Source organism: Aphelocoma coerulescens, chromosome 1, assembly GCF_041296385.1.
Source record: "Aphelocoma coerulescens isolate FSJ_1873_10779 chromosome 1, UR_Acoe_1.0, whole genome shotgun sequence".
Taxonomy (NCBI): domain Eukaryota; kingdom Metazoa; phylum Chordata; class Aves; order Passeriformes; family Corvidae; genus Aphelocoma; species Aphelocoma coerulescens.
In genome coordinates this window covers 64,369,068-64,394,664 of record NC_091013.1, presented here as the reverse complement: position 1 = coordinate 64,394,664, position 25,597 = coordinate 64,369,068, and the positions used below count along the sequence as shown (strand labels likewise).

The following is a 25,597-nucleotide window of genomic DNA, read 5'->3' as shown; positions in this document are numbered from 1 at the left end:
CAGGGAATGAAATTATGCTCTGGCAGCAAGGGGAGAGTGCTGTTAACACATTGCGGAGAGGATGTTTGCATTGTCTGAATGCATGATTCCCTTTGGAGCAAGAGAGAAGCAACCCACCGCTCCGAGTGACCGTGGGAAGTCGCGGCTCCCCCTCCCCGAAGTTTCCTCATCAATTTCACCCACATAATGAGCATGCATGTTGCAAGCATTTAGTAAAAATGATTGGAAAAGTTAGTTGGACGAATTAACGCCCTTTTTAGTCGAAGGATGCTGTGTGGTCTCCCAGGCTGACACCCCAGCACAGAGGGATGCTGCCAGGCAGTGGGGAACAGGAGGATGGGGGGTGGCAGCAGAGGGATCTCCTCTGCTGCTGTTTGCTCGTTCAGGGAAAAACCGGCTGTTTCTGTCTCCTGAGGGGACTCTGAAGGCATTCCTCTGGCGCTGAAACTGTCCTTAAGCTGTTTGCAAGGTGAATCTATTTTAGGAGGGAGAATACATTTGCTCTAATGCTAAACTATTTATAGTCCCCATAAAAACATTTCTTTTACTTGCACAGTTCTGAATTTTCACTGACAAAGTGTCAACAGCTCCATCTATACCAGAGCCTTCATGTTTGTAGCAGAGAAGGAGCAGCAGGGGGAGAAAGCAATCAGGAGGCTTTAATTACTTTATCACAGTAGTGAATGACCAACTTTAATGAAGTGGCTTCTGTTTTGTGAGAAGTCCTTGCTGACCTGACTTGTGAGGTAACTCCGCTATCCTGGTGCAAGCTCAGAAATTAATTTCATTCAGGACAACTTATTTTTGGCTCTGCAAGAGTCCCTGTGAGGTACTTGGAGGGCTTGCAGGAAGCATCTTTGCCGAGCTCCTGGTCCCTGGGACGTCCATTGATGGGGTAAATCCCTCTTCAGAGCATCACCTCACAAAAAAAGGGCATGTTTCCCACAGTCATCTTTCCCGTCTCAGGCTGTACTCAGGAAGGAAGAGATGGTTTCTAGCAGGGTGCCGGCTCCGGGAGGATTTTCCCGCAAGGCTGTGCTCTGAGCACTGCCGGCTGGGGCAGGCACTCCCAGGGGATGAACCGCTTGCGTGCAGGCTCCCGTCTCCCGGCACCAGGGTTCGCACAAGATAGGTTAAAAACACACAGCCCTATCATTATCTGAAAAGGTCCGGTTGTCTGAATGGGTAAAAAAAATAGATGCATTCCTAAGTGCATGGGGAGATTTTGTAAGTGAATTCTGTGCTCAACCCCTTTTATGTGATGGTCTCCCGCTACTTTCATTTATTTTAATTGTTATTTTAATTGTTATTTTAATTATTAAAAAAAAAAAAAAAAGTGAGCAGAAAAAAGACTGTCAACACACAACAGATCCCAACACAATTTCAGTGCCAGTGGAACTGTCTGATAAGGTCCCATAAGCACACAGGGGGGTGACTATTGCTCCACTGTTACCTAAAACTAGACCCAAGTTTATAATTTCAGGTCCTGCTGAGTTGCAGGTTTGTTACTGTAGGAGCTGCAGCTGTGTTAAACACATAGGGCATTTCATTCTACAAAAATCCCCCATGGCCAAGCTCTCCACTGCTCAGACCCAAAGCCCGGCAGAGAGACGAACAATCTCAGTACTGCCTTGGCAGCATTTGAATGTAGGCATTGGAAGCAAAACTCTCTTGAAAATAAACAGGACCCTCTAGGAAAAGGTCTGGGGTGTCAGTGAAGCCCCAGTAAGAATTGTCTTGGCCTGAGTGGGAATTGCTCCCCCGATAAGGTTGCACTGGGAACCCAATGGCACAGGCGTCTCCACAGGAGCCTGTTGAGACACCATTCAGACGAACAAGCTGACAAGAAACACTCTGTTCTGATAAACCCCTCTGACTGTAGAGTGAAACGTGCTGTGCAGGTGGTCCCAAGTTATCCAGCTCACATCCAGCCACACAAATACCGTGGGCTTTAGCTCTGATATGCTCCCCAGGTGTTCAGCTTTCCTCCAGCTGCGTAGGGAATGCATCACCCCTTTGTGGCAGCATCCAGAGGAGATGTGGGGATCAGGTCCCTTTGTGCCCAGCATGACACAAGCAGTTGTCCACCCATAGCAGCCTGTAGGCCAACTGGAGCCAGCTGGCTCTGGGAAAGCAAGGCACCATGTCCAAAAACTGGTGTCAGAGTCAACCCAGGTGAACCTGCTCCTCAGCATGCCCATTTCTCTCCCAGGGATACACAGGGAGGCTGTGGTTGCTCTCAAAAGACATCTAAGGGACCACGAAATGTGAAAGGGTCAAACTTATTCCTCTGTGGTGGTTTACAGTGTTATGACTACTTTGACGTTTTGTAGTCTATTATTTCTAGCTGGGTCTTTTCAGCTGTAACATTTTGTTGACAGCCCCCAAATCTATCTTAACAATTGACACGTGGAGTGAAAACTGTATTAAGGTTCGTGGTCGATGAATACAAACCTGCTAGGAAACAAGGGCTGGGAGCAATGTCATTTCTCTCCCTTCTCTTCAAGGCTTAAATGTTTCTGCTTATCCAGAACTGTAAGCCCTTTGCAAGGGGATTACTTTATTCTGTATCTCCACAGCACTGGTGCAAGGGGGCTCCTGGCTGATTGGGGCAAATGATAAATGACAGGCATCACACTCCAGTGTGATTATGCACGTTGACATCCTTCACACAGGTCAGGTCTTCAATCAGTGCCAATGCACATAATTTCATTAAAGTCAAATTGCTGCAGGACCTCTATTCTCACTCCTTCCACCCGAGGGAGTGCTCAGGGAGGGTAGTGGGATTCAGCTCACACTGTGGAGGATCTGTGGCTGGTGATCACGTGTGTGTGTCAGAGACTTGGCACCATGGAAAGCACTCAGTGAGCAGCGGAGCACAGGGGAGACCTGGTACCCTCCAGGGAAGGTTGCACCAGCTTCTGCTGTCACAGAGCTGCAGCCAGACCAAAGGGGCTCTCCTGTAAAGTTATGCCAGAATGCTGTCATCATCATCACAGCCTGGACCTCTGACAATGACCAGAGCCCATCACTTATCTCTTCTTTTAGGAGAGGTCCAGAGGTTTGTAGTGAAGCACACACTTAGAAACCCGTGTATTTCTTCCCACTGAAAGGCTCATTAACAGGGAAGGCTGATGAACATTTCTGTGTTTCTTAAAGGGCAAGATGGTAAAAGTATCAGCATAGACACCCCTATTGATCTGCTGCTATTTTCCCTGCACATGACAGGCTGGCATGGGTGGCTCTAAGAAGGAAAGACAATTTTGCAACTGTCCCCCTTGGTTTTGTCAGTTTGCAGGAGAATGAATGGGAGGGGGTGTTTGTTTCGGAACCTTTGTCCTTCTTGCTGCTTTTTGCTCTTTGTCCTCCCACAAAGCTTTCCCAGACATAGCAGCAGTGTCTTACAGTGCTGTGCTATGCTGGGATCAAAATTCACTTGCCAAGCAGAGAAAACCACTTATTTACCACACTTCTACAGGTCACCTTTGTCCTCAGTCATATTATATCCATTACCTTGTAACCTGTCTTCCTTCAAGCATGTGGTCAAACTCACATCTTCCCTTGGAGAGGCACAGCCAGGCAACAGAGCTCTCCAGCCAAGAGGCTGCTCCCTCCAAGGCCATAATGATTAAAGGAGCGGCACTTATGCTGTTGGCTGCAGGTCCCAGCATGCAGAGAAAGTTTTAAGGTGCTCCATGTACATGGAAGAAATGGGCAGGCTTTTCTGATCCTGCACAGGTGAGGCTCAGTGAATTCCTGTACATTTTCCCCCTGTTAATAGCAATTCTCCCCAGAACTGCAAACTGGGAAGAAGGTGAAGTTGAGGGGGGGGGAGGGGGCGTTTCCTCACTCCTTAGCATCAGTCCATGTCCCAATAACCAGCCTCACACAGCAGGGGACTGCAGTGCAATCACATCCCAGACAGGTGCTGATGCTTCTTGAGATGCTACATATGGCTGGGAGAAACAGCTCTTCCTCATTAAAGGAGTTACTAGCTTTTTACACACAACTTTTAACTCTTTGGGGAGTGTGAAAACTGTTCTTGTAAATAGTAAAAAAGTGTGTTTACAGCAAAACCACCAATCCCCACCTCCTTAGGGCTTCAAGGAACTTGTCCAGTTACCAAAAAAGCACATTCAAACAAGGTCATAAAATAGTTCAATCTTATATTCTAAAAGGGTTGTAACACAATTTATGGGTCCAAACTGTCTTTCAGCTAGTTTTTAAAGCAACAAGCAAAACTGCTCTGACTTAGGGAAGGGATTTGAATCCTGTTACAACAGTTTGGCTCTGCATGCAGGGGCCAGCCAAATAGCATTGTAATCCACTTTTTCCCCAGGAGGATTAAAGTGCTATGGTGCATTAGACCCCCATGAGCTCTATTTATTTGGTGCAAGGGAGGAGAGCGACTCTAAAACCTGCTGCTAACAACCCCCAGATGTCCTGTGCCACTGTCTCAGCCCAGACAACCACAAGTCTTCCATGCAGGGCTGTGATTTGGGGACAAAGTGGTGTCTGGCCCCAATGTCCAGCAGGATTGTGACAGCTGCGGTGAGAGGATCTGTGAAACGCTCTTCTGCCTGCAAACCCAAGCTCCTGGTAAGGTGCCTGTTTTCCATCCCAGCTGTGGGCCAGGGCTGTGTGAGCACTGGGCACCTCAGATTTTAAATCCTTTTGTAGGGACGTGGATAGCAGCCGGCAGTGCTTTGTCACCCCTCCTTCAGCCCTGCCTCTGTTTGAAGGCATTCCAGTTGGCCCTGAGCACCCTGGAAGTCTCGGTCTGTCCTGAGAACTGAGTTTGAGAGTGCCCTGCAGAGGGGAGGCACAGCACACTCCGGCAGCTCTCCCTGGGGGCTCTCCATTCCCTGCTGCTTCCTGGTGCCAGGAACCCCTCTCTCCAGTAAGCCATTAACCTTAAGCCTGCAGACCCATTCACCTGCACGACCCACGGACTATGGCAAAGGGCAGCACAGGCTTCACTCCCAGCACGCTGCAAAGCAGGACAGCTCCGAGCCTCTGCATGGTCTCACAGAATAACAATTACCATGACTCCATGGGAGAGGGAGGGACAGAGCCCCCATCTCAGAAGTTTCTGTTTTAATAGGCTCTGGCTTCCTTCTCCTCAGCTCCCAGCCCAAATCCACTGTGGGAAATTAATTACCACTGTTAACTGGTCCTGCCTGTTATGCTACAGCTCTGGAGGTGGGATAGAGTGGGCAAGTGCTGAGTCCTTTCCTACCCACATTTGATTTTGAGAGTGAATTTGAGGCACAAGGAGTAATGGTTTTAAACTGAAGGAGGATCAATTTAGATTAGATATAACAAATAAGGGGTTTTTATGATAGGGGTGGTGAAACACTGGCAGTTTTCCCAGAGAGGTGGTGGATGCCCTGTACCTGGAAATATTCAAGGTCAGGCTGGACAGGGCTCTCAGCAGCCTGATCTCGTTGAAGATGTCCCTACTTATTGCAGTGGTGTTGAACTAATGACCTTTAAAAGGTCCCTTCCAACTCAAACTATTCTAGGATTCTCTGATTCTGTATTAAATCTGACCTGGTTGCAGGACATTTGAAGTCAGATTTTATCAATGGAAGACAGTGCTGTTATTTTAATATTAGAGAAATGCCTCTCCCCTTGACAGGATGTTTGACAGCAGGGTGAGGAGTGGCTTTCAGGCACTGCCACATATTGCTTTGTAATCCACCCACTCTGATATGGCTCACTATATTAGGAATCTCCCAGTGCAGCCCTTCAGGTTAGATATAATAGCTCAGGTAATTCTCTCTGGAGAAATACTGTCCCAAAGGGATTGCTGTGACTAACACAGAGAGTGCAGAGAAAAAAGGGTGTTTTAATATAAGCCTTGATTACATTAAATCAGTGGCAAGGTCTCAGTCTGCTTCCCAGCAGATGGAAATCACACTGATATGATGCTGCAAGTCTCACTGAATATGCTGCAAGTCTCAGGTGCTGAAATGACCTAGGTCAGGTTCCCATGAATTTTGCCTCAAAGTCAGAATTTACAGAGAGTATAATTTTTGTTTAGCCCTTAAGATTCTCACCTGGTACCAAAGAACTCCTAGCATATGTAGCTGGGTGACACATAAAACCTTCATTTTTTTTCTCAGAAACAATCTGAGAAGTAATTAAAGTAATTCAAGAAATTGGTTTAAAGTAGTCCAAGAAATCTTAAGTAATCCAAGAAATTGAGTTTAAAGAAAGTACATTGGATCCCAAGAGCTCTGGTAAAATGAGGGAGAGGAGCTGCTGTGTCTGTGCCCTGCCTTCCTGGGACTTTGGCGCTTCCTATGTTGTCTAAAAGCCTGTAATTCTTGTTCTGCCTGGCTCAGAGTTGAGACTTCGTGTCTCTTTTGGCACCTCCAAAGTCTTCCCCTCACAACAGGCAATTGGCATCCCTCAGTTGAATGCACAAGAGATAAAAACTGAATCCTGCAATAATTTCACAGGGTGGCAGTGGGGTAAGACCATCTTTATTCAGCTTTACTGGGAACTGGGTGAGGAAGTGAGGAGCAAGGGAGGACACAGCCATGCTCTTCTGGCTGCATGAGGTTGGGGTGTCAAGGCCTGCTGGTCCCCTGGCATGGTGGGAGCAATGACCATGGGAGCAATGACCACGATGGGCTGCCCTTGGCACCTCCCGTGGCATTGCCACTGGCACATGGCACAGCACGGTACGGAGCCATGGCTCTCTTTGGAGCCCCTGGAAGTGGGTGCCAGGCAGCACAAGAGCCACTAAGAAGGAGGGAATTCCTGTGGAGAGCTGAACAAGATTTAGGCAATACACTGGGCCTACTTTTGCTGTGATTTTTTGCAACAGAATTGAGCAGAGCTGAGCCACTTCAACTTCTGATGAAGCTGGGGGAAGCTACTTGGCTCTAGCTGAACGTGACAGCAACTTGCCAACCCACCTCTGTATGTATGTGGTGTATTTGGAAATAAAAAGCATGGATGTTCAGACATTAAACACTTTATCAGACTGCATTATTTTTCCTTCTTTCCATAGCTTGCCTCTTTTTGTTAAGTATCTTTTCTTCTCTGCTATTGCTCCTTTTCATGCTGCCCATTCCCTGCTGTACCAAAGTCTTAAAGCAAAATATTCTCCTCATCTGTCATTCAGTAACCTAATTAGGGCCTTTTCTCGCTCCTGCTGAAAAGAAAGCATCACTAACTTCGCTGCAACTTTGGATGTCTTATTTTCCTCTAAGCTCTTTCAGAAGAAATCACAATCATTCAACCCTTGATGCCACCAATGTCCCTACTGACAGATGAAGTCTCATTTTAACATGGTCATGGGCAGAAGGAGAGCTACAAAAAGATGAGGAGAGCTACAAAAAGCAGTAAAATACTGTGTCACCAGCCGTGGATGCAGCTGGCGAGGGAGCAAGGGCTTTACATGCCTGCAAAACTTAATTGCCATCATGCACTGGACGGGGGCTCGAGCAAGCAGGTCCAGCTGAAGGAGCCACAGCACTTGTTGTCCACCCAGCATAGTGAGCCATGGAAATGATCCCACCAGCTCCCAGAAGAGAATATCTTCCCTCTGCTTTGGTGTGGCAAAGCAAATCCACTTTCAGCCAGGATTTAAGCTGGCAGTTTTATGTGTGCACTTCCAAAGTGCACCAAAGCACACATCCCTTCTGCTTCCATGCTGCAAGGGCAAGCAGTTGGGCAGGGCAGTGGCTCAGCTGTGTTTCAGAACCTCACACAAAGCTCTTACCCCTTGGGATTATTGAGGGCTGTGCTGAATGGAAAAATTTCACTTGTGCATGGAGACTTCCTGAAAATTGCTCTGGGTGACCTGCTGCTAATAACCACCTGCAGTACTCCTGCTCAGCTCTCCCACAGCATTCTCCAAAGAGGGAAGAGCATCTTGGCACTGCCAATAGATTCCTGACACATGTGCTGTGTACAACTGGAAGTACTTTTATTTATTTAGAGGCATTTCTGAGCATCTTATATAACATTAATGGATTTATCTTTAGCTCTCCCCTTTCGTCTCAGCAATACTGTGAAAGCGTCACTGGAGGAGAACAGCAGAGAGCTCTGAGTACTTTGTGGGTTTATTTTGGTGTTCTTTTTTTAAAAGAAAGAAATGTTTGAAAAAACTTTGGGAAGAAATTAACCACCTATTTCCATACCAGATGCAGTGCTTTCCGTTCTAGTCTTTTCTTCCAGAGCAATTTCATCCTGAACTGGTCCCAACTGAAACTCTTTTTCACTTCCAGATTGGCCTCACTAGTAAAAAATAAATCATTTGAACAGCTTTAGTATTTCACAAATGGAAATATTAGGGTTCAGAGTAGCTGATGAAGTGCCCATCAGCCCCTAGTAACACAGCTGAGAAGAGACACAGGTCCTTGTGAATATTTTAAACACAAGATCACACACTCTTTCACATCAAATGCCAGCTGAAATGTAAAGAGAAACAGAAATGGAGCATAAATAAGACAAAAAATATTAAATTGGTAACATCTCCTTGTGCAGAACACAAATGCTACAGATGAGCAAGCAGGCGGATGCTACAGAGCAGAAAACCACATCAGCAGAGGATGAAAATGTTCTTCCACTCTTTGGAACCACCATGTGGAAAATAAGCAAAGTAATAAGCATAAAAATGGAGTAAATGGCCACCACACAGGGATTACAGAGGGCAGCTGGGGTAAGGGGATGGCTACGGTCACCTTCAGGCTTTGTAAAAATGAGAGGCTGAAATGGGAACAGCAGGATGGTGGCAAGTGGGGTGATCATGGCAGTACCGCAGCCTCAGCAGGAGAACTCAGGGGCTTAGCGGCAAGCACATGCACAGGTAGAAAAATATGGATGTTTTGCAGGATCAGACACTTACTCAGACATACTTATTCTGAAAATTATCAAACTCGATCCAGCAAAAGACAGTATGAAAAATCTGCTGGAGTTCAGCAGACTTAGCCACCTCTTTTGAAGGGTGCAGGGCAGACTGAAGACATCCTCCTCCCCAGTAGAGATGCCTGAGTGCTGTATTGCAATGTCTTCTCAGCTGAGGACACCTGGTTGCACACAGGGATGTGCTATCTCTGCTGGTTGGACTCCCCTGGTATGAAAAGGCACATCACAGGGGAGCTAGGCTTTGCTGGTGGGGCAGTACTGTGAGTTCCCTGCTTTTTCTGCCTGAGAGCTGAGGTTCTCTCTGTGGTGCAACATCCTTAGGAGTCTAGGATCAGTGAGATTCCTCATTCTCAAAGAAAGACTGTTTTTCTTGCCACCAACAATCAAAGAAGCTGGAAGAGTAGCTTGGGATGGATATGTCATTTTTGTCTAGCTGAAGTTAAATTAAATGAACCCCACCGATACCCTACAGTTCCCTTGACACATGCAAAAGGAAAACCAAGCAGGATAGTTGTCTCCTTAAGACAAATCCAGAAGTTTGGGCACAGTAACACCAAATATTATATTCACTATTTAACACAGGTTCAGGTAAGACAATTTTCTTTCCACTCCAGAAAAGAGAGCTTTTAGGGAAATTTCAGATATAGCAAAAAAAGGTCTGGCAACATAACTGCATGCTGAGAGCTTTCAGTTTATTTCTACTAGAAGGAACTAATCACCAGGAAAAAAAGTAGGGAATTTGTTTTTGGACTAGTTGATGACAGAGAATTTCAGGCAAAGTGAGTGAATAAAGCATGGATTTTGATACCATTGCCAGGTAAGACAGAAGGACAAAGGGCACCTGCCTGGTAGATAAGCTGAACATGAGCCAGCAGTGTACCCTTGGGGCAAAGACCAGCCTCATCCCGGGCTGTGCTAGCAGGACTGCAAACCAGCTGCAGTGCAACTTGTGAGATCACATCCAGACTGCTGAGTCCCTCTGGGGTTTCCTACCCCCAAAAAGGTACTGGCACAGAGGATTGAGCCCACTGAGGGGTACCAAGCTGGTCAGGAGGCTGGAGCACAGGCTGGACAAGGAGAGGCTGAGGGCTGTGCTGGCTCAGCCTAGGAAGGTAATTGTTGTCTACAGTTAACTAATGGGATTGGATAGAGAAAACAGAGCTGGTCTCCTCCCACTAATGCACACTGTAAGGAGAACAAGGACCAGATATAAACCAAAGCATTTTTGACTAGTTATGAGGCCAAAAATGCTTTCCATGGGAGTGGTGAGGCACTAGCACATGCTGCCCAGAGAGGCTCTGCCATCTTTGTTGTTAGAGATGAGATCTGGATGGGACTTCGAGCAACCTGACCTGTTTTTGCAGTTGACTGTCCGTTGATCAGAAGTTGGACAACTCAATGCCCAGAGCTCCTTCCCACCTGAATTTTTCTGACCCTGCAATACTGTATAAAAACAAAATTTGGTGTGAACAGGGAGGTGCAGCAGTGTAAGGGTGTTGTGAGCAATCTTTGAATGCTTGCCTCAACAATGGCCAAACCAAAGTAATATCAGAAAAATATACCTGAAAAGAATGAAGAAGGCAGACAGAAGGTCATGTGGGACACACTCAGGAATCCAAGGATCAGCACAGGAGACTGACACCAGTGAAAAAGTATGGACCTATGCCAGTTACATGAGTATCTGGTAATTTAAACTCATCACAAATGCAAATCCTCATGGTGGGCCAAAGCCCAGAGACATCACCAGCTAATTAAATCAGTCTGGATTGGAAAGGAGGTCACTGTGGCAGATGAGGGACGGCAAAAGAGAGCAAGACATACTCCAAAATATGCTTTGGGATAAGCACCCTTATTGGTAATTACAAGCAATATTAAATAAACTCTGAAGGTGAGAAGACAGATTGTTCAACATCTATCAGAAAAGACTTTGCACCATGGCACAAGTGTAAACATGTTCTTAAAGACTGCTGAGTGGAGAAAATAATACGGAGCAAGTCACACGAAGAATATAATCCACTGGGACAAATCTTCCTCTCATTCTCCTTATGGGATGGCTTACAGCAGAAAAAAATTTTCCTGGGCTTATTCAACTAACTGCTTCATGATTACTTTCCCCCTATGGCAGGATCCCTGCTGCTTCAGACCCACTTTTGGATGTGCAAGCTGTGTTAATTAGCTGTGCAAAGAGGCACAAAGCAGAGAGGTTACTTAGGTAGTGTCATTTCTGTTCCCTGCCTGGATTCTGGGTCTGCTGGGTCTGCTGAAGCCAGAGGTGTAGCACAGATTTTGGTGACTTAGGATAAGATAGCATCACTGTCTGGTGAGGAAATGCTGACTTGTCTAGCCTTTTTAGGCCAGCTCATGTTTTGCAGTATGGAAGTCTGTAGGTGACCTGTGTTTTGTTGGGGGAGCCTTGTTGGAGTAAAATATTGCCATTCCCCATGACTTGGTTGGCCCTTTAAAGGCTTTCATAGCCCTGGTGTAGCAGCAGCAGAGGGGGAAACAAAGCTTGGTCCTCACACCACCCCAACCCATTTCAGAGGCTTTTGTGGGTTTATTGAATTAGTTTGCATTTGTATGTCAGACTAGAGAGACAGCTGAAATGCAGGCACATGTTCTCCTTTGCTGCCTTGGAAGTGGCTGTGCTGGTCCTGGAATCAGAAATGTCCTAGGCCACCATAGCAAGCTTCACCATAAGGTATCTCACAGGAGCCCAAGATACAGGTCCTTCAAAAATGTTTTGTTTCAGGTTTGTTGGCTTTGGAAATACGTTCACATCTTATTTTCTTTCCTCACATTCCTGCAACATAATTGTGATGTGGTCAGGGTCTTGTCTATCTCATTCAGTTTCCTCTCTGCCAGCACTCTGGCAAATTTTGGGGATGCCTTTACCCCCATTGAGTCAAGCAGTGTCGCATATAAATATTTCCCTCAAGACATCGACCCAGGTTTAAACTTCTCATTATTTAAGAGAAGTGAGTGGCTTCAGGGAGTGGCTGAAAATACAAGTTTTTCACAGCCACATGCCAACTTCAGCAGAGTGCAAACTCAAAGAAGGCAGCAATGCAGCAGGAACACATTCCTTACAAGTAGGCACGTGTCTACCTGCAGACAATTTATGCTATGCCCAGGTCAAGATTTAAACTGTGTCAGGAAAACAGATGAAAATGCTTGCAGTAACTCACCATCACTTCTTCTGGTTCTCCCCATACAGCCAAACTGGAATCCTTTGCCCAATTACACTTCCTGCCTGGAATCTCAAGGGTATAAATCACAAGGGAAATGATACAGCTTAAAGAGAAAATGAAACTTTTACTGACTTTCATCTGCCATAGAAAATATTTTTTAAAAGAGACTCAAAAATATTAAGGTCATGAATGGTTGCACAAATATAACCACTGATTTGTAAATAACTGGTTATAAAGACTGAATTTTGTTTCAGGCTGTTGGTAAAAGATGAAGGCTCTATCAGAAAACAGATCTGAAAGCAGCTTAATCTCCAGAAGCTTCACAAGGCAACTGGAGATAATTTACACTTGCAGCCAAACATGAGCTTACTGGTGAGGTATCCTTAATAATTCTTAAGCTTTTAATGATTTTTTAATAATAAACCAGTGATTAGAAAAGAACATCCCAGTTCCCAGATAAATCCAGGCTGTGTCTCGGTATTTTGCTTATTTCCTGCTTTAACTAAAGCAACTTGAATTTGCCAGAGGCCAATGAACAGCCAGTAGCAAGAGAACTCAGTCTGATGAAGCAGATGTTGGGAAAGGGAAAACCTTTTCATTACTCACTCATAGGGAAAATCTGCCAAAAGCAGCCTTTCAGCATTTTTTGTAATAGTAACTTTTGCTTCTTGGCTTTTAGAAGAAACTTGCAGATCAAGTAGCTTCTGAGTTATTTTTTTGTGGAAAAGGATGTTGAGGCTCTCTACAGGCAAGTCATGCAGTGGGTTGCAGCCTCCTCCAGTCCTCGATGACCCATAATTACAGCTCAGGTGCTTCAGGAAGACCTGTGCCACCTGGTACTTGCAAATAGCTGAGTGTTAAAAGCTGAGCAAGAATCTACCCCAGCCCGCTGCAGCCAAGAAGTTCTACCACTTAGGTCTGTTTTTGTGGATAATTTGTTTCCCTGATGGGGAACAACCCTACATCTTGGTGGGCATCACCAAGATTTCCCCAAGACTCATCCGTCTGTTCCTGAGTTCATGGGCAAAGTCAGCCTGAGCTCCCTGGAGAGCCCTCAGGGATGAGGGACTCAGTGCTCTGAGCCCAGGTTACAGGGAACTGTGTCAGAGAGTATGCTGTGCTTTCCTCTCTACCCAAAGCTGCCTTTCCCCTCCATGTACAAACAGAGCCTTTGGGCATACCAACAGCCCTGGCAGGCTGTCTCCTGCTGCTCTAAGTCTTGGAGCTGGGGTGCAAGAATGGATGGAGCAGAGACACAGCAGAGCTGGATATGAGCCAGGCTGAGCCTGGGGGATAAATAGATGCATCAGGCGGGTGCTGTGCCTGAACTAGTAAGCCCTGCACAGGAGACAGGATCTGTTCAACACAGCATCCTGCCAAGGCCGTGTGGTCTATCTGCCTCCAAACCTGACAGGCCTATCCATGTGCTGCAGCACTCCATCATGCTCCTGGATCTGTGGGAGCCATCATCTAGCTGGGATTCTCTGCAGGAGTTCATGTCTTTGGTTTGTCTCTCTGTACATTAGGTGAGGGACAATATTCCTTGACATCAGTTAAGTGGTTTGGGGTGGAAGCTAAAATAGTTAAATCTCCTGGTGTAGGTTAACCTCCTGTGTGTGTGCAAAGGGCCCATCTGCAAAACTGATGCTGTTGCCATAAGTACTGCAAAGTTGCCAATCTTTTTGGTGTCAGTAAGGCCAAAGGATACACTCTACTGATCTCACCACTGTAAATAGGTAAGAAACACAATGAGAATGCTGAAGCTTAACTGTAGCCATCTAAGTTTACATATTTTTTTTTACCTTAATCCCTTAATGATGATTACAATGTAAGTAGAAAATATAAAGCATTTTAGGAGCATCAAGTAATACTTAGAGGGCTCATTAATCCACGGTTAATATGCAGCCACCACTGAGAAGGAATGAAGCAATCATGCCGCCTCAGCATTGCGCAGTATGGCATCGCTGCCCGGCTTCAGGAGGGAGGCAGAGGATGCCCTCTCAGCCTGGCACCGTGGGAGGAGGCAGAGGTGGACAGAAAATGATGGTCTGAAGTAGACACCACAAGGCACACACAGCCCCCCAACCTCCCTTGTCATCGTGCGTTGAGGTTTGGGGACAGACCTGTGCCAACATCTTGACTTTTTCCCTAACAAAGACAGCAAAGTTGGCACTTTTTTTTTCAGCTTCCAACCTGAGTAAAATTAAGCCACTTAGTTCGAGGTTGAAGGTAGTACTCTGGAAAAGCATATGTCAGTGCAGCAACCTCTGTGTTTTTCCCTGGTGAAGGCAAGACCCCAGGGATGTCAATCATAAATCACCTAGACTTCATTACACCGATGATCTGATAAAAAAATAAATGTTTGGAAGTATGCACCAGCCTTATCTTCGCTGATAAACAAAAATGGTCTTCATCGCTTTGGGTTTTCTTGGTGGTTCCCTGTGCACAACAGTGATAAGACTGTGTCTCGTTCAGTCCTAAGTATCGTGAGTTCCCAGACCTGAAGAAAAAGCAGAAGTCTGTGTCTGTAGTGCAGCCACCCAGTCTCTGGGATTTAATTCTGGAAAGGGGAGTTAATTCTCATATAACATGTCCAAATATCAAATGGAAAATAAAAAATGTTTTCAGCTCAGTGATCCTCAGGAGGTTCTTAACTGGCAGAAAATTCAAGGGTGTATTGTGCACTGCCTTAGGACAGGGCTGAACAAGAATGGAGGGGCATATCGGGCAACAGTAGATTACACACACTCAAAGTAGTACTATACACTCAAAGACAAGATCTTTCTTTGTCCTGCAGGGAACTTAATTTTCCTGATACCTGTCACCATAGCAAATGAGTAGTGAGGCTGTCACAGTTCCATATGATATTTTTTCATGCATTATCTTCACTTTCAGTGTGCAAGGTAAGGCTAAGGCTGACTGGGATGCAATACAGTGTCATGGCCAAATCTCAAAAGGGAGGTGGTTGCCCTAGTTGTAAAGCAAAGAGAGGAGTAAGAGCAGGAAGCCTTTTGTTTTGATGGGCTTACCCCTCAAACATTGTCCCTAAGGTGAAGAAAGAAATAAATTTTTGTGCTCAAGGGTTAAGTCCTTCCCCGAACAAAAACAGCAGGGGTGCAGGGCCTCCCGATGTCTCAAGCCTGCATCTGTGCTCTGCGGCTCACACATGGGTGCTACCCTGGTGGGAAGTGACCTGTAGTGTTCTGCAGGATTAGCAACCACCCCAAACTTCATGGCCAGAGAACAGGGAGCGTGGACAGGTCACCTTCAAAACATAACACTGGTTGGTGTGACCCAGCCCACTGTGGGGCTGGGGCAGCGAGATGCCAATCAATCCCAGTCCCTCCCCTGGATCGAGTTTCCCGAAGAGGCAGACTCGGAGGGTGGGTCGAGGGGCGGCTCAGAAGCCTCAGCCGCACCCCCTGGGCAGTGCCCGGGTCCAAGCCGCCTCCCCCTGGTCGGGAAATTTCTCGGTTCCTCGGTTGTTCACTGAGTTTTTTGTTATAATTCGCGCCTCTCGGTTTTCCCCAGTGGTTCTTGTTACTCTGTATCCTCCCCCTGGCTTGTAACTCATTGGTTGTTTTCCCCTTTCCCCGCGGTTTTCAAACTCCCTATAAAAATGAGGGAAAGCCTCTCGGCGGGACCCCAGCTTAAGATCATTGCCATGTTCTGGTTGCGAGACTTCTGACAATAAACCTGTTAGGAGCCAGACCAGAACAGCCTCTCTCTTCCTTTGTCTCCGAGCTAATGTGAGCCGATCCCATCGGCTCCTGCCGTGTTCCCCTTGCAAAGAAGCCAGCGAGCCCAGCCAGCAGCACCCTTCTTGATGCCGAAGTCGCTTCAGCAACGCACAGAAGAACGCAGCTGGACTCTCTGTGACCTGGGGCACGCCAGAGCTCGTGCCACGAGCTCCAGAACTGCGTTAAACACCTTGCTGCAGATCACCCCCTACTTCCTGCTCTGTGCTGCCCTTGTTGCTAACGTGGGTGTGTCTTCTGTGCCTACACTAATCCAGGAGCTATGCCCAGGGAACCAAAACATGCCATACCTTTGTGTGATGCTCGTGATTTTCCAGAAGTTTTATTTAAGCATAATCTATTGATGTTATTTAGTTGCAATAAAGCAGCTGCCTTATAGCATCCAGAATATATCTATTTGCCTTAATTTTGCAGTATGGTAATTAACTACCAACAAATGATTTAAAACATATTTACAGAGGGAAATGTCAGAGATGCATTATTTTTTCATGCCCAGTAAATGCACTCACAGTAACCAATTTGGTATTTAATTAACTCACTTATGAGCTCACCTATGTGAAATATTACTTCAGAGAACATGTTGGCTGTGATGCTTAGGCAGGCTCTCAGAGGGAGAATGCACCAGCTGCAGGTCAGCAACAATTTTTTCCTTTGTTATGTTGGGGCGTTTTGCTGTTTTTATGGGCTTAATGAAGTTATGGCCTTCACATCATTTCAAAGTTAAACTATTAAATGTACAGAAAATCAATATGTGATAGAACAATGTTCATTAAGTGAACTATAAATCAACTCTTCTGTAGACAGAGCAGGTACCCAGAGCTTTCAGAAAGCTGCTGGCCCATCATGATCAAAGGAGAGGAGACCATGAACAGCACATTCTGTGTGAGAGACCTGGGTTAAGTAATACATACACACTGACAGATATTAATTAGGAAGGGAATTTACACCCATCAGCACATAGCAACTGTGTGGTCCTTCCAGTGTTCCTTCTGCTGTAACTCGCCGAACAAGACGAAAACTGTACAAAATTAAATGGCTCTTCCATTTCTGCTCCTATTTGAAACTTCACTGACATAGCACAGGTTGAAGATTTGGTGAGGGTACAGTGAAATTTTCTTGCCTAGCAGACATAAATTCATGTCCTTTAAAACTAGAAGAGGTTCTTATGGCAACGTACCCAGGCTAGCTGCACAAATCCAAAACCAAGATCCTTCCCCAGAAGCTCAAGGCCATAACTTCAGCTCCCAGATGTCTTTTAAAAAGTCCTCTGGTTTAGACACAATGACTTTAGTCAATAGAGATCACATGTCTATGGGCAAAATATGATATTTTTAGAAATGGTACTGTCAGCAGAAAAAAAAAAAAAGGCTACATTTGATTACCTTGGAAGGCTTTGGGAAAGCTGGGAAGACATTGCTCAGTGTTTTCTTTTTCCTGAATGTTAACAAAATAGCAGCAAAGTTTGTACCAATTAGGTATAGCTTTGCAATAGGCTTACATTCCCTTGGTGTTTACTGCATCAGCCTGCTCCCTCCGCATCCCCTTTTCCCTGTGCTCTTCTCCCTACCAGCTTTTGCAGGTGCAGTTACAGCTCATCTTGACTGCTGGATCAGCACTTTCTGCCCTCTGAGACTTTGTGAAAGTCACCCCAGCTTGCAAACCTCCTGACTGATGCTTCAGCACTCTGTAAAAGCCAGAAACGTCTGCACACACCACTTACCCCCACAGCAGAGTCCAGCTCTCCCCACTGCTTTCCCACAGGCAGCTGCAGCATTCTGCCCCTGCCCCATTTCACCAGACTGCAATTTTACTTTTCCCCCAGTCACCTCCTGACCCATCCAGCTGGCTTCCCCATCCAGGAGAGGGCAGAGAATGCTCTCCCTGCAGAGCATCTCCTCCTGCAGGTTCCTGAAACATCCCTGGTTACCCCATATCACAGGGATCAGCTGTGGGCTTTCTGCTCCCTTCACCCTGGCCTTACCAGCCTGGCAGAATTAAAATGCCTTAATGCTACTTCTGTTCTAATTAAGTATTGAAGCCCCTGTTTCAGGGGACTGGGACTAGATATTCTGGTACTTTTTTTTTTTTTTTTTACCTGCAGTATAGAGTCTGTGGCTCATTGGTCTGGAAAATATTGTGCTTGTCTTTGGAAAATAGCCAGGCTTCCATAAAATGTCCCTCAAGTAGAAACTCCCAGTTGGCTTATAAATATTGTCACCTGCATTTTAGAGCTGGAAAAACCAAGGCCTTTCTTAGGTTAAAGGAAGATCTGTGACACAGAAAAGAGAAAATTCCAGTATCTTCTTTTTTTCATTAAGATGTTCTCAGTAATTTTGTGGAATGAGAGATGAAACCTCTTCTGAAGTCAGGGGAAGTCTCACGGGCTCAGCACTTAGAGGTTCACACCTCCCATTAGCTGAAAGAGGGGACTTTTTTTAAAGCTGATCAAAATACATTTGATGTTGAAGTTACAGAAAGCCATTAATTATCCTGGTTTTGGAGATAATCGGTCCAGGCACCTGTTACATACAACAAACAGCAATACAGTGCTAAAAAAGGAAGAAAATTAAATGTAAACTGATAGCATTTATAGTTAGGAAAAGACATCCTTTGAAGGACAAACACTATTCCTTATCTCACCCGGAAGTCCATGGGCTTTGTGAGAACGTCCCAGCTCCTGGCAGGGCTGTTTTGCTAGCCCAAGCAGTCTAGAAAATAAATAAAGAAAGTTACTTTCAAGTCTGTGCTGCATTATCTCAAGATTGTACTAAACTTGTTATACAAAATAGAAAAAAATGAAGACACTGTTGAGTGCCTGAGGGCGAAAGTGCAAATTTCATGCAAGATGCCTCTGTTTGTCCCCAAGGGCAGCGCTTGGGCAGTGCCTGTGGGATGCTGCCTTCCAGCTGTGCCTCTGCTGGTGCTGGTCATGCAGGGGAGACCTACAAAAAATGCCTTCTGCTGATTATTTAAGAGGAAGAGAGAAGTTTTGATTGAATTAAGTCTGTGATAGAATTTACTTAGGATTAAATTGCAGCTAAGTTTTATGTTCCTTTTGAATGACTGGGAAAACATTGTGTTCATTTCATTTATCCACCTTTGAATCAGAAATGGAGAATGGATAGTCCAAGTGGGAGATGGTTTCAGTGCCAAAATGTAGGGACTGATTTTGTTCTCTTCCCTGTGGATGGGCAGGTAACAATCTCAAGGCATGAAAGGTGCATGGCAGGAGCTCTGGAGCTCAGCCTGGCTCTTTGGCCATTCTGCAGACTGAGCTCCCTGGAGAGCAGCAGAGTAATTGTCCTGGAAGTAGACAAATCTGCATTTTTCTTATCACACGAACACAGAAAAACTGATGATAGTGCAAGGTTTCTACTTTTCTCCTGTCTTTTTCTTGCTCTTAGTATAGCCAAGTGGTCTGCTGTTAATGGACATGCATCAAACTGCTTGAGACAGCATGTTCAGCACTGGGAGCAGGAAATAATCATTTCAGGGCCACTGCTAAGAAAACCTGTCGAAGTGTCTTGGGGCAGAGTGAAAATCTAGTACTTGGGGATTAATTATCTGGAATTTAATGAGGCCAAAAGCTAGGTAGCAATTAAATGTCTGTAGATGGAGAGAGTAGTTTCATAAAAGACTTCAGTGGTGAGGCTGGCTTAAAATATTTTGCTCTCCCATCTCAGGCTGTTACCAATATTACTGGCTTTAGGGATGTGCTGTGAACCAGACTGCTGAAGGGATCTGCATTGCAAACTCTTTTGGGGGATTATATGTGAGGTGTGACATTTCAAAATTAGACTCAGGTTTCTGCCAAATTGGAGGAAAGAAGGAGATGTGTGTGTGTGTGTGTGTGTGTGTGTGTGTATGTGTGTGTGTGTGTGCGGGCAGCACATATGCCCTCAGAAACATCAACATAAATGCATTGCAGAAGTAATGTTTGCACAGTATCAACATCTAAGATTGGTGGGTTATGTGTAAATTAAAGACGCATGGGAAGTAACCTCTTTCCTGAAGCTAAATACAAATGACTTTTTCAGCTGGTTAGGGTTAGCTCCCAGCACAGCAATTTCACCTTGGAGAGACATAGCTAGGGTGGTGCAAAGAGAACCGGGGAGTGAACGGATTGTTCAGGTGTGTGGATGAGCAGGAGTTTTATTTTTTTATGTACACATATGCATAAAAAGAGGATGATTTTTAACAGTAAATTATACTTTGATAAGTCAGCAGGAAGTCCTATTTTCTAATTTATGTTAAGCCATGATCATACCACTGTACTCAGCACTGGTGAAGCCGCACCTTGAATCCTGTGTACAGTTCTAGACCCCTCACTACAAGGAATACTTTGAGGGGCTGGAGCTTGTCCAGAGAAGGGCAACAGCGCTGGGGAAGGGTCTGGAGCACAAGTCTGATGAGGAGCAGCTGAGGAAGCTGGGGATGTTAGCCTGAAGAAAAGGAGGCTCAGGGGAGACCTTATCGCTCTCTACAACTGCCTGAAAGGAGGGTGGAGACAGATGGGGGTCAGTCTCTTCTCCCAGGTATCAAGAGACAGAACAGGAGGAAATGGCTTCAAGTTGTGCCAGGGGAGGTTTAGATTGGATAGTAGGAAAAACTTCTGCCCTAAAAGTGCAGTCAAGCATTGGAACAGGCTGCCCAGGGAAGTGGTTGGGTCACCATCTCTGGAGGTATTTAAAGGAGATGTAGATGTGGTGTTTAGGGATGTGCTTTCATGGCAGTCTTGGCAGTGCTGGGTTAATGGTTGGACTCGATGATATTAAAAGTCTTTTCTAATTTAAACAATTTAGTGCTTCTAAGAAATATGTGCACAGTTCCCATCTACTGCTTTTAAGAGAAACGTTGCACAGTAAAACTCTTGACCACTGTATAACCTGCCACACAGGTGTCTATGTGACATTAGCCAAAATCCAGTCCTATTCTGTTTCATCCAGTCCAGTTTTTCTGCAGAGTTCATGTTTCCCTCTGAGTACAATAACAACATCACTTCAGTTATTGCTGTTGGAGCGAGCAGATCAGACACGCTCCCTGGCATCTCCATACAACATATTAATTCTGATTATGTAAAATATTACAACAATTACTGCATCAAACAAGATGCAGACAACAGGAATAAAACATTATGGCATGACACGTATAATATGAAATTATAGACACATTACCTGACTAGGTATGTGTGTATATATTAATTTGCATAAGGGACCTAGGAAAAGATTTGCAGCATCAAAGATCATTTTATTTTTTAAATCAGGAATCAGAATATAGCCACTCTGGGCTTGAGCAGAGCCCTTTCTTGCCACTTAAAAAAGACTGATGGTTTTCTTACAGCCATGGACCAGCTCTCCATCACATATTTTGTTTCTTAAAGCTGTAATGAGATCAGACATAGCTCAGCTTTCCTTAACTCTCCGTGGGCTTGTACCAACGCAGATGTTCATTAAGAAGAGATAATGGTTTAAAAGCTCTAATTTTGTTACCCTCTCTGCCATCTAAACTGATCCTAATGTGATTAGGAAAGTCCTTTCTTACTTAGGCAGGGTCAATTTGTCTCCGAGGAGGTAGGGAACGGAGACATTGAGGGTGCCAGCGCTGGCTCCGTGCTCAGAAATGTTATTGTGGCAGCAAGCAGACTTGTTAATGCTGTGTCCTTCATCACATCCTAAGGCAGGGGAGGGCAACTCACTTCAGTCTTTCCTTATTTATCTGCATTTATCTGGAAGCAATGGGCTGCCACATTTCCACAAGTGCACTTTATACAGAAAGAGGCTCCTAAACCTGGTCACTGAGGTTGCACCCATCACATCTGATCTATCACAGCTTCGCCTCAGTGCTGTGGAGGAGCACAAGAAACGCAGTGCACCGAGAGCAAGCTGCAGAAATGTTGGCACAACACATTTGGCTTCCAGAGCTCCTAAGCTTTTCATGTCACACAGAACCAGACAAGAAGTTAAAGCAGTCATAAGGAAGTTTAGCTTAAGTTCAGAAAACACCAGGGTGCTCCCATGTTGGAACCCTGGATTCTGAGAGTTTCAGCCTGTCAGTGCTGAGAGGCAGTGATCCTCAGAAGTACACTGTATTCAATCCAAAACCCTGGGAAAAGTTTCCTGAATTGTGTGATAGCACTGAGGTTGTTGCTATGTAATTAAAAGTTATATCACTGGGTGAAATATGTAGAAATGTAGAAAATTAGGTTTAGAAGATATAGGTAATAATAAGTTACAATATGGAGGATTTTGGGTGTGGATTTAGGTCTTCTTTCTTCTCCTTCTTCACAAATTTGAATGTTCTGTCATTGGGTCAAAAGTACCGCACCACAGAACATGAAAAGTTAGTAATTGGATTGTAAGCAAAAACATATCTCATAATTGGTTAGTTTAGACTTTAAAAAGCTTGGAAAATTAAAACTCAAGGCCATTTTCCACCCTGACAACAAAGAGGCACACTCTGTGCAGCTGTGTTACTGATAAGATAAAATAAACAACTAAGTCCGAACAAGAATACTCACTCTCCTGTGTCTCAATTCAAACTCTGAGTAAAAGAACTCAGGACGTAAAAGAAAAAGAAGTAAAAGTGATACTCCCACACTGTGAGGAGGCTGTGTGAAATAATAATAATAGCAACTGAAACAGGGAGAAAGTTCTAAAGCCCTGTTGCTACAGTGTTGGCCAATGGGCCAAGATTTGTCCGCAAGTACAGGGAACATCATGGGCAGCAAGTTGCAAGCTGCAGGGTCTGTGTGGGCTGTGGGGTCAAGAGAGTTTCAGAGCTATGTGCCACAGAGTGGGGAGGGATCAGCAGGGAGGGAAGGGCAGAGCTGTAGGATGAAGCCCATCGGAGTAGATACACATGATACAAGTGATGCTGAACGTACCTGTGGTCAGGCCACATCAGCTCTGTTTTGGGACAGCCTCACGCCAAGGATGTATATGGAAGGGTGAGAGAGAAGAGCAGGTCTCTCCTGCTGCGTTCACCTACAGCAGGCCTGGGTGGAGAGAAACACTGCTAAGCTTTCATATGGGCATTCTCATCTGGCTCTGGGGTGTAAATCACCACTTCCCTCCTCTGTAGTTCCCCATCAGATGTCACAAACAAACGAATTTCCAAAAGATGGTGTTACTCTATTCCTACTGCAGTTGCTCCATTTCTGGCTTTTTTGCCCTTTGTGGTGGGGTAACCCTGTCCAGCAGCTAAGCACCTGCAATCTGCTTGCTTACTCTTCACCAGCAGGATGGGGGAAAGAATCAGAGTGAGAGAAACTGAAATCTTGAGCTAAAGACAGTCTAATAAGAGAAAAAAGAGAGAAAACAAAGAATGGGTAATGCAAATACAGTCACTTGCCGCCTCCTACCAGCAAACCAGTGTCCAGCTGGTCTCCAAGCAAAGACTACTTTGAAAATAATACCCTCTCCCCAATTTATTGATGAATATGACATTCCAGAATATGCATTTGATCAGTTGGGGTCACCTGTCCTGGCTGTGTCCCTTCCAAAGTTCTCGACCAACCCCAATAAACTTGTTGGGAGGAACCAGAGTGATAAACAGAAACCTTGATGTTGTGCAAGAACTTCTCAGCAATAACTAAAATGTTTGTCTTTGACCGACACATTGATTTGTGTTCTGGTCACAAATCCAAAGTCCAGCACCAGAAGGGCTTCTGTGAAGAAAGTTAATTCCATTCGAGTTGGATGCAGTACTCCTTATTTGATTTCACTCCACACTCTCAGTGACTCCTGCCTTCTTGCACACTGCTCTTTTCTGGTGCCAAATATAGAAGATGCCTGACTAGATGGAGAGCCCCATTTTACCCAGTGGAGAGAAATAGGCATGCCTAGAGCAGATGCAAAAGCAGATCATGAGGTGAGTCCGTGCTATTTACTTTGACTGTTGGGAGGTCCTGTATTGACTAGATAATGGGCAGATGTCTGTGAACCTCAGATGTCAGGTAAGGTGAATCAAACTTGTTGTCTCTGAACCCTTTCAGTGATGTCAAAACTTTGAGACATAGAACACAAAGCTTTAACCAGATTTCTCTTTTTGAGATCATAGACACTCTAGCCCAGTAGACTGTTGCCTTCCACTACCAGAATTGTCCACATCTTCAAAGATATTTTGAGTGGCTCTTACTAAAATCTGAATGTTTGCCCTTAAAGAGTCCACAGCATCATGTACTATATACATCACTTTCCACGTGTGTACAGGTAAAATACAATTTTGGCTGTGTTTTTTACCCATATGCCTTTGTGGTAAACTTCAACACCAACAAATAACAATGGAAGTGTTTCATTCTCATTAGGTGGAGACATGACAACAGTTAAGAGGGAGGACAAGAACAAAGAAAGCCGATTTCCCTCTACTGGTCATTCTGGCTTTATGTACTGGAGAGAGGAAACAGTAACCCTCCCTTTCTAGGTCACTTTGTTCAGGCACCTTTTGCTATGCACAGAGATCCTGTAAGCAGGATATCCACAACTTTGAAGTATAACACAATTATTTATTTGTTGAAACAGACAAGGGATAGCTGGGATTTAATGTGTTGCCAGGCTAAGCATTAGAATGCTCAGTGCCTTCGTAAGACACCTGAAGAATCCTTGCTGGGCAAGTAGTCAGCCATCAGACAGGGAAGGTTTGCACTTGTGACACATTCTCAGTGCTGCTGAGTTTCCAGTTTCCAAATCTCTTCGTTGCCATCTAGGATTTTATATCTTCCCAAGGTGGTGCTTTTCTTCTTGAATCCTGGAGTTGCTACCTATCTACCTGTCCCTACAGAGCAGAGTAATTCTCTGTAGTCAATAGACTGAGATACCCCGTGTTTTCAGTGGTCCCCTAGTAAATAGGGGATGGATAAGTTCCCATGAGGGATGCTGGCTTAGTCAGTGTGGGAGAAAATTGTGCTATTTCCTTTACTTGTTCATGAACATGACCAGCTGGGGACCCAGGGCAGGATCTATCTCCTAAAATACAATTAGAGGCTATTTGGTCGCTGATGCCAAAAGACTCATCTGATCACTTAGAGACAATAAGAGCTGCCACTGTACACCAAAGCTGCCACTGAAAATATGTAAGTGTACCCAGTGTGCCTCTTTGCCCAGGGCTGATGTCCTTGGACCACCTCACTCAGCCCTGCGTCTCCCACTTGTACCTCCCCAGGAGCAAAATCAGATAATCCCATGCTCCCCAATGGACTAGATCCTGTATTTAATTTGTGGGTGTACCCAGCACAGACTGACAGTCTAGAGGACAGGAAAAGACACAGTTCCCTAGCAGCAGCTTTCAGTCTATGTTTCATCCATTGCTTACAGAGCAACTTAACAAGTAAGAAGTCTCTCTCAAAAGGGAGGGAGCTGCATCTCCCACGGAAGTGACCTAGTGGTGGAACAGATTGAAGCAGGGATCCCTTTCCACTCTTTCTGTTGAAGCAAGGTCGTCATACAGGCAAAACCACAAGCACCTTGGGATAGAAAAAATATGATTCCATACCTACGTCTCTTATGGAAACAGTGAACCACAGCCTGTTTTTTCTGTCTCCTGTAAAACACAATCCACAGAAACTAGGGCTCAATCCTAAATTTATCTTCCTTCACGTCAGCACACAAACTGTGAAAGCCTCTGCTGTCCCCATGTCTCCCTGTTCCTAGCAGCTCTGTGGAATGGCTGGAGTGGATCTGTTCTGGCTTTGTTCAGCTAAGAATTTGGGTTCATGTGGTTCACCCTTTCTATACAGTGTTTTTTCAAGGTACCTGTCATGCTCAGTGC

The 25,597-nt window shown here is 45.2% G+C and overlaps 1 protein-coding gene and 1 long non-coding RNA gene across 4 annotated transcripts in view; one reads left to right on the top strand and one right to left on the bottom strand.

The window, feature by feature from the left end:
* The window catches only part of SIAH3 (siah E3 ubiquitin protein ligase family member 3), a 43,243-nt gene that overhangs the window by 320 nt on the left and 17,326 nt on the right, over positions 1 to 25,597 (top strand). The window contains exon 1 of one of the 2 annotated variants that reach the window (XM_069010350.1): positions 23,493 to 23,701. The exons of the other annotated variant lie outside the window; for it this stretch is intronic. Within the exon in view, the coding sequence (XP_068866451.1) occupies positions 23,669 to 23,701 (33 nt within the window). The 5' untranslated portion in view covers positions 23,493 to 23,668. Of the gene's footprint in view, positions 1 to 23,492; positions 23,702 to 25,597 lie in introns of those variants that run through there. 2 annotated transcript variants of the gene reach the window in all.
* On the bottom strand, positions 7,212 to 14,676 carry LOC138108150 (uncharacterized). 2 transcript variants are annotated; one of them, XR_011149883.1, is made up of 3 exons: positions 12,681 to 14,676; positions 12,072 to 12,177; positions 7,212 to 11,686 (listed from the first exon to the last, which is right to left on the bottom strand). It is a non-coding gene; the product is annotated as an uncharacterized lncRNA (long non-coding RNA). The 2 variants fall into 2 exon arrangements; XR_011149882.1 differs by having other exon boundaries at positions 12,072 to 12,143; positions 12,681 to 14,670.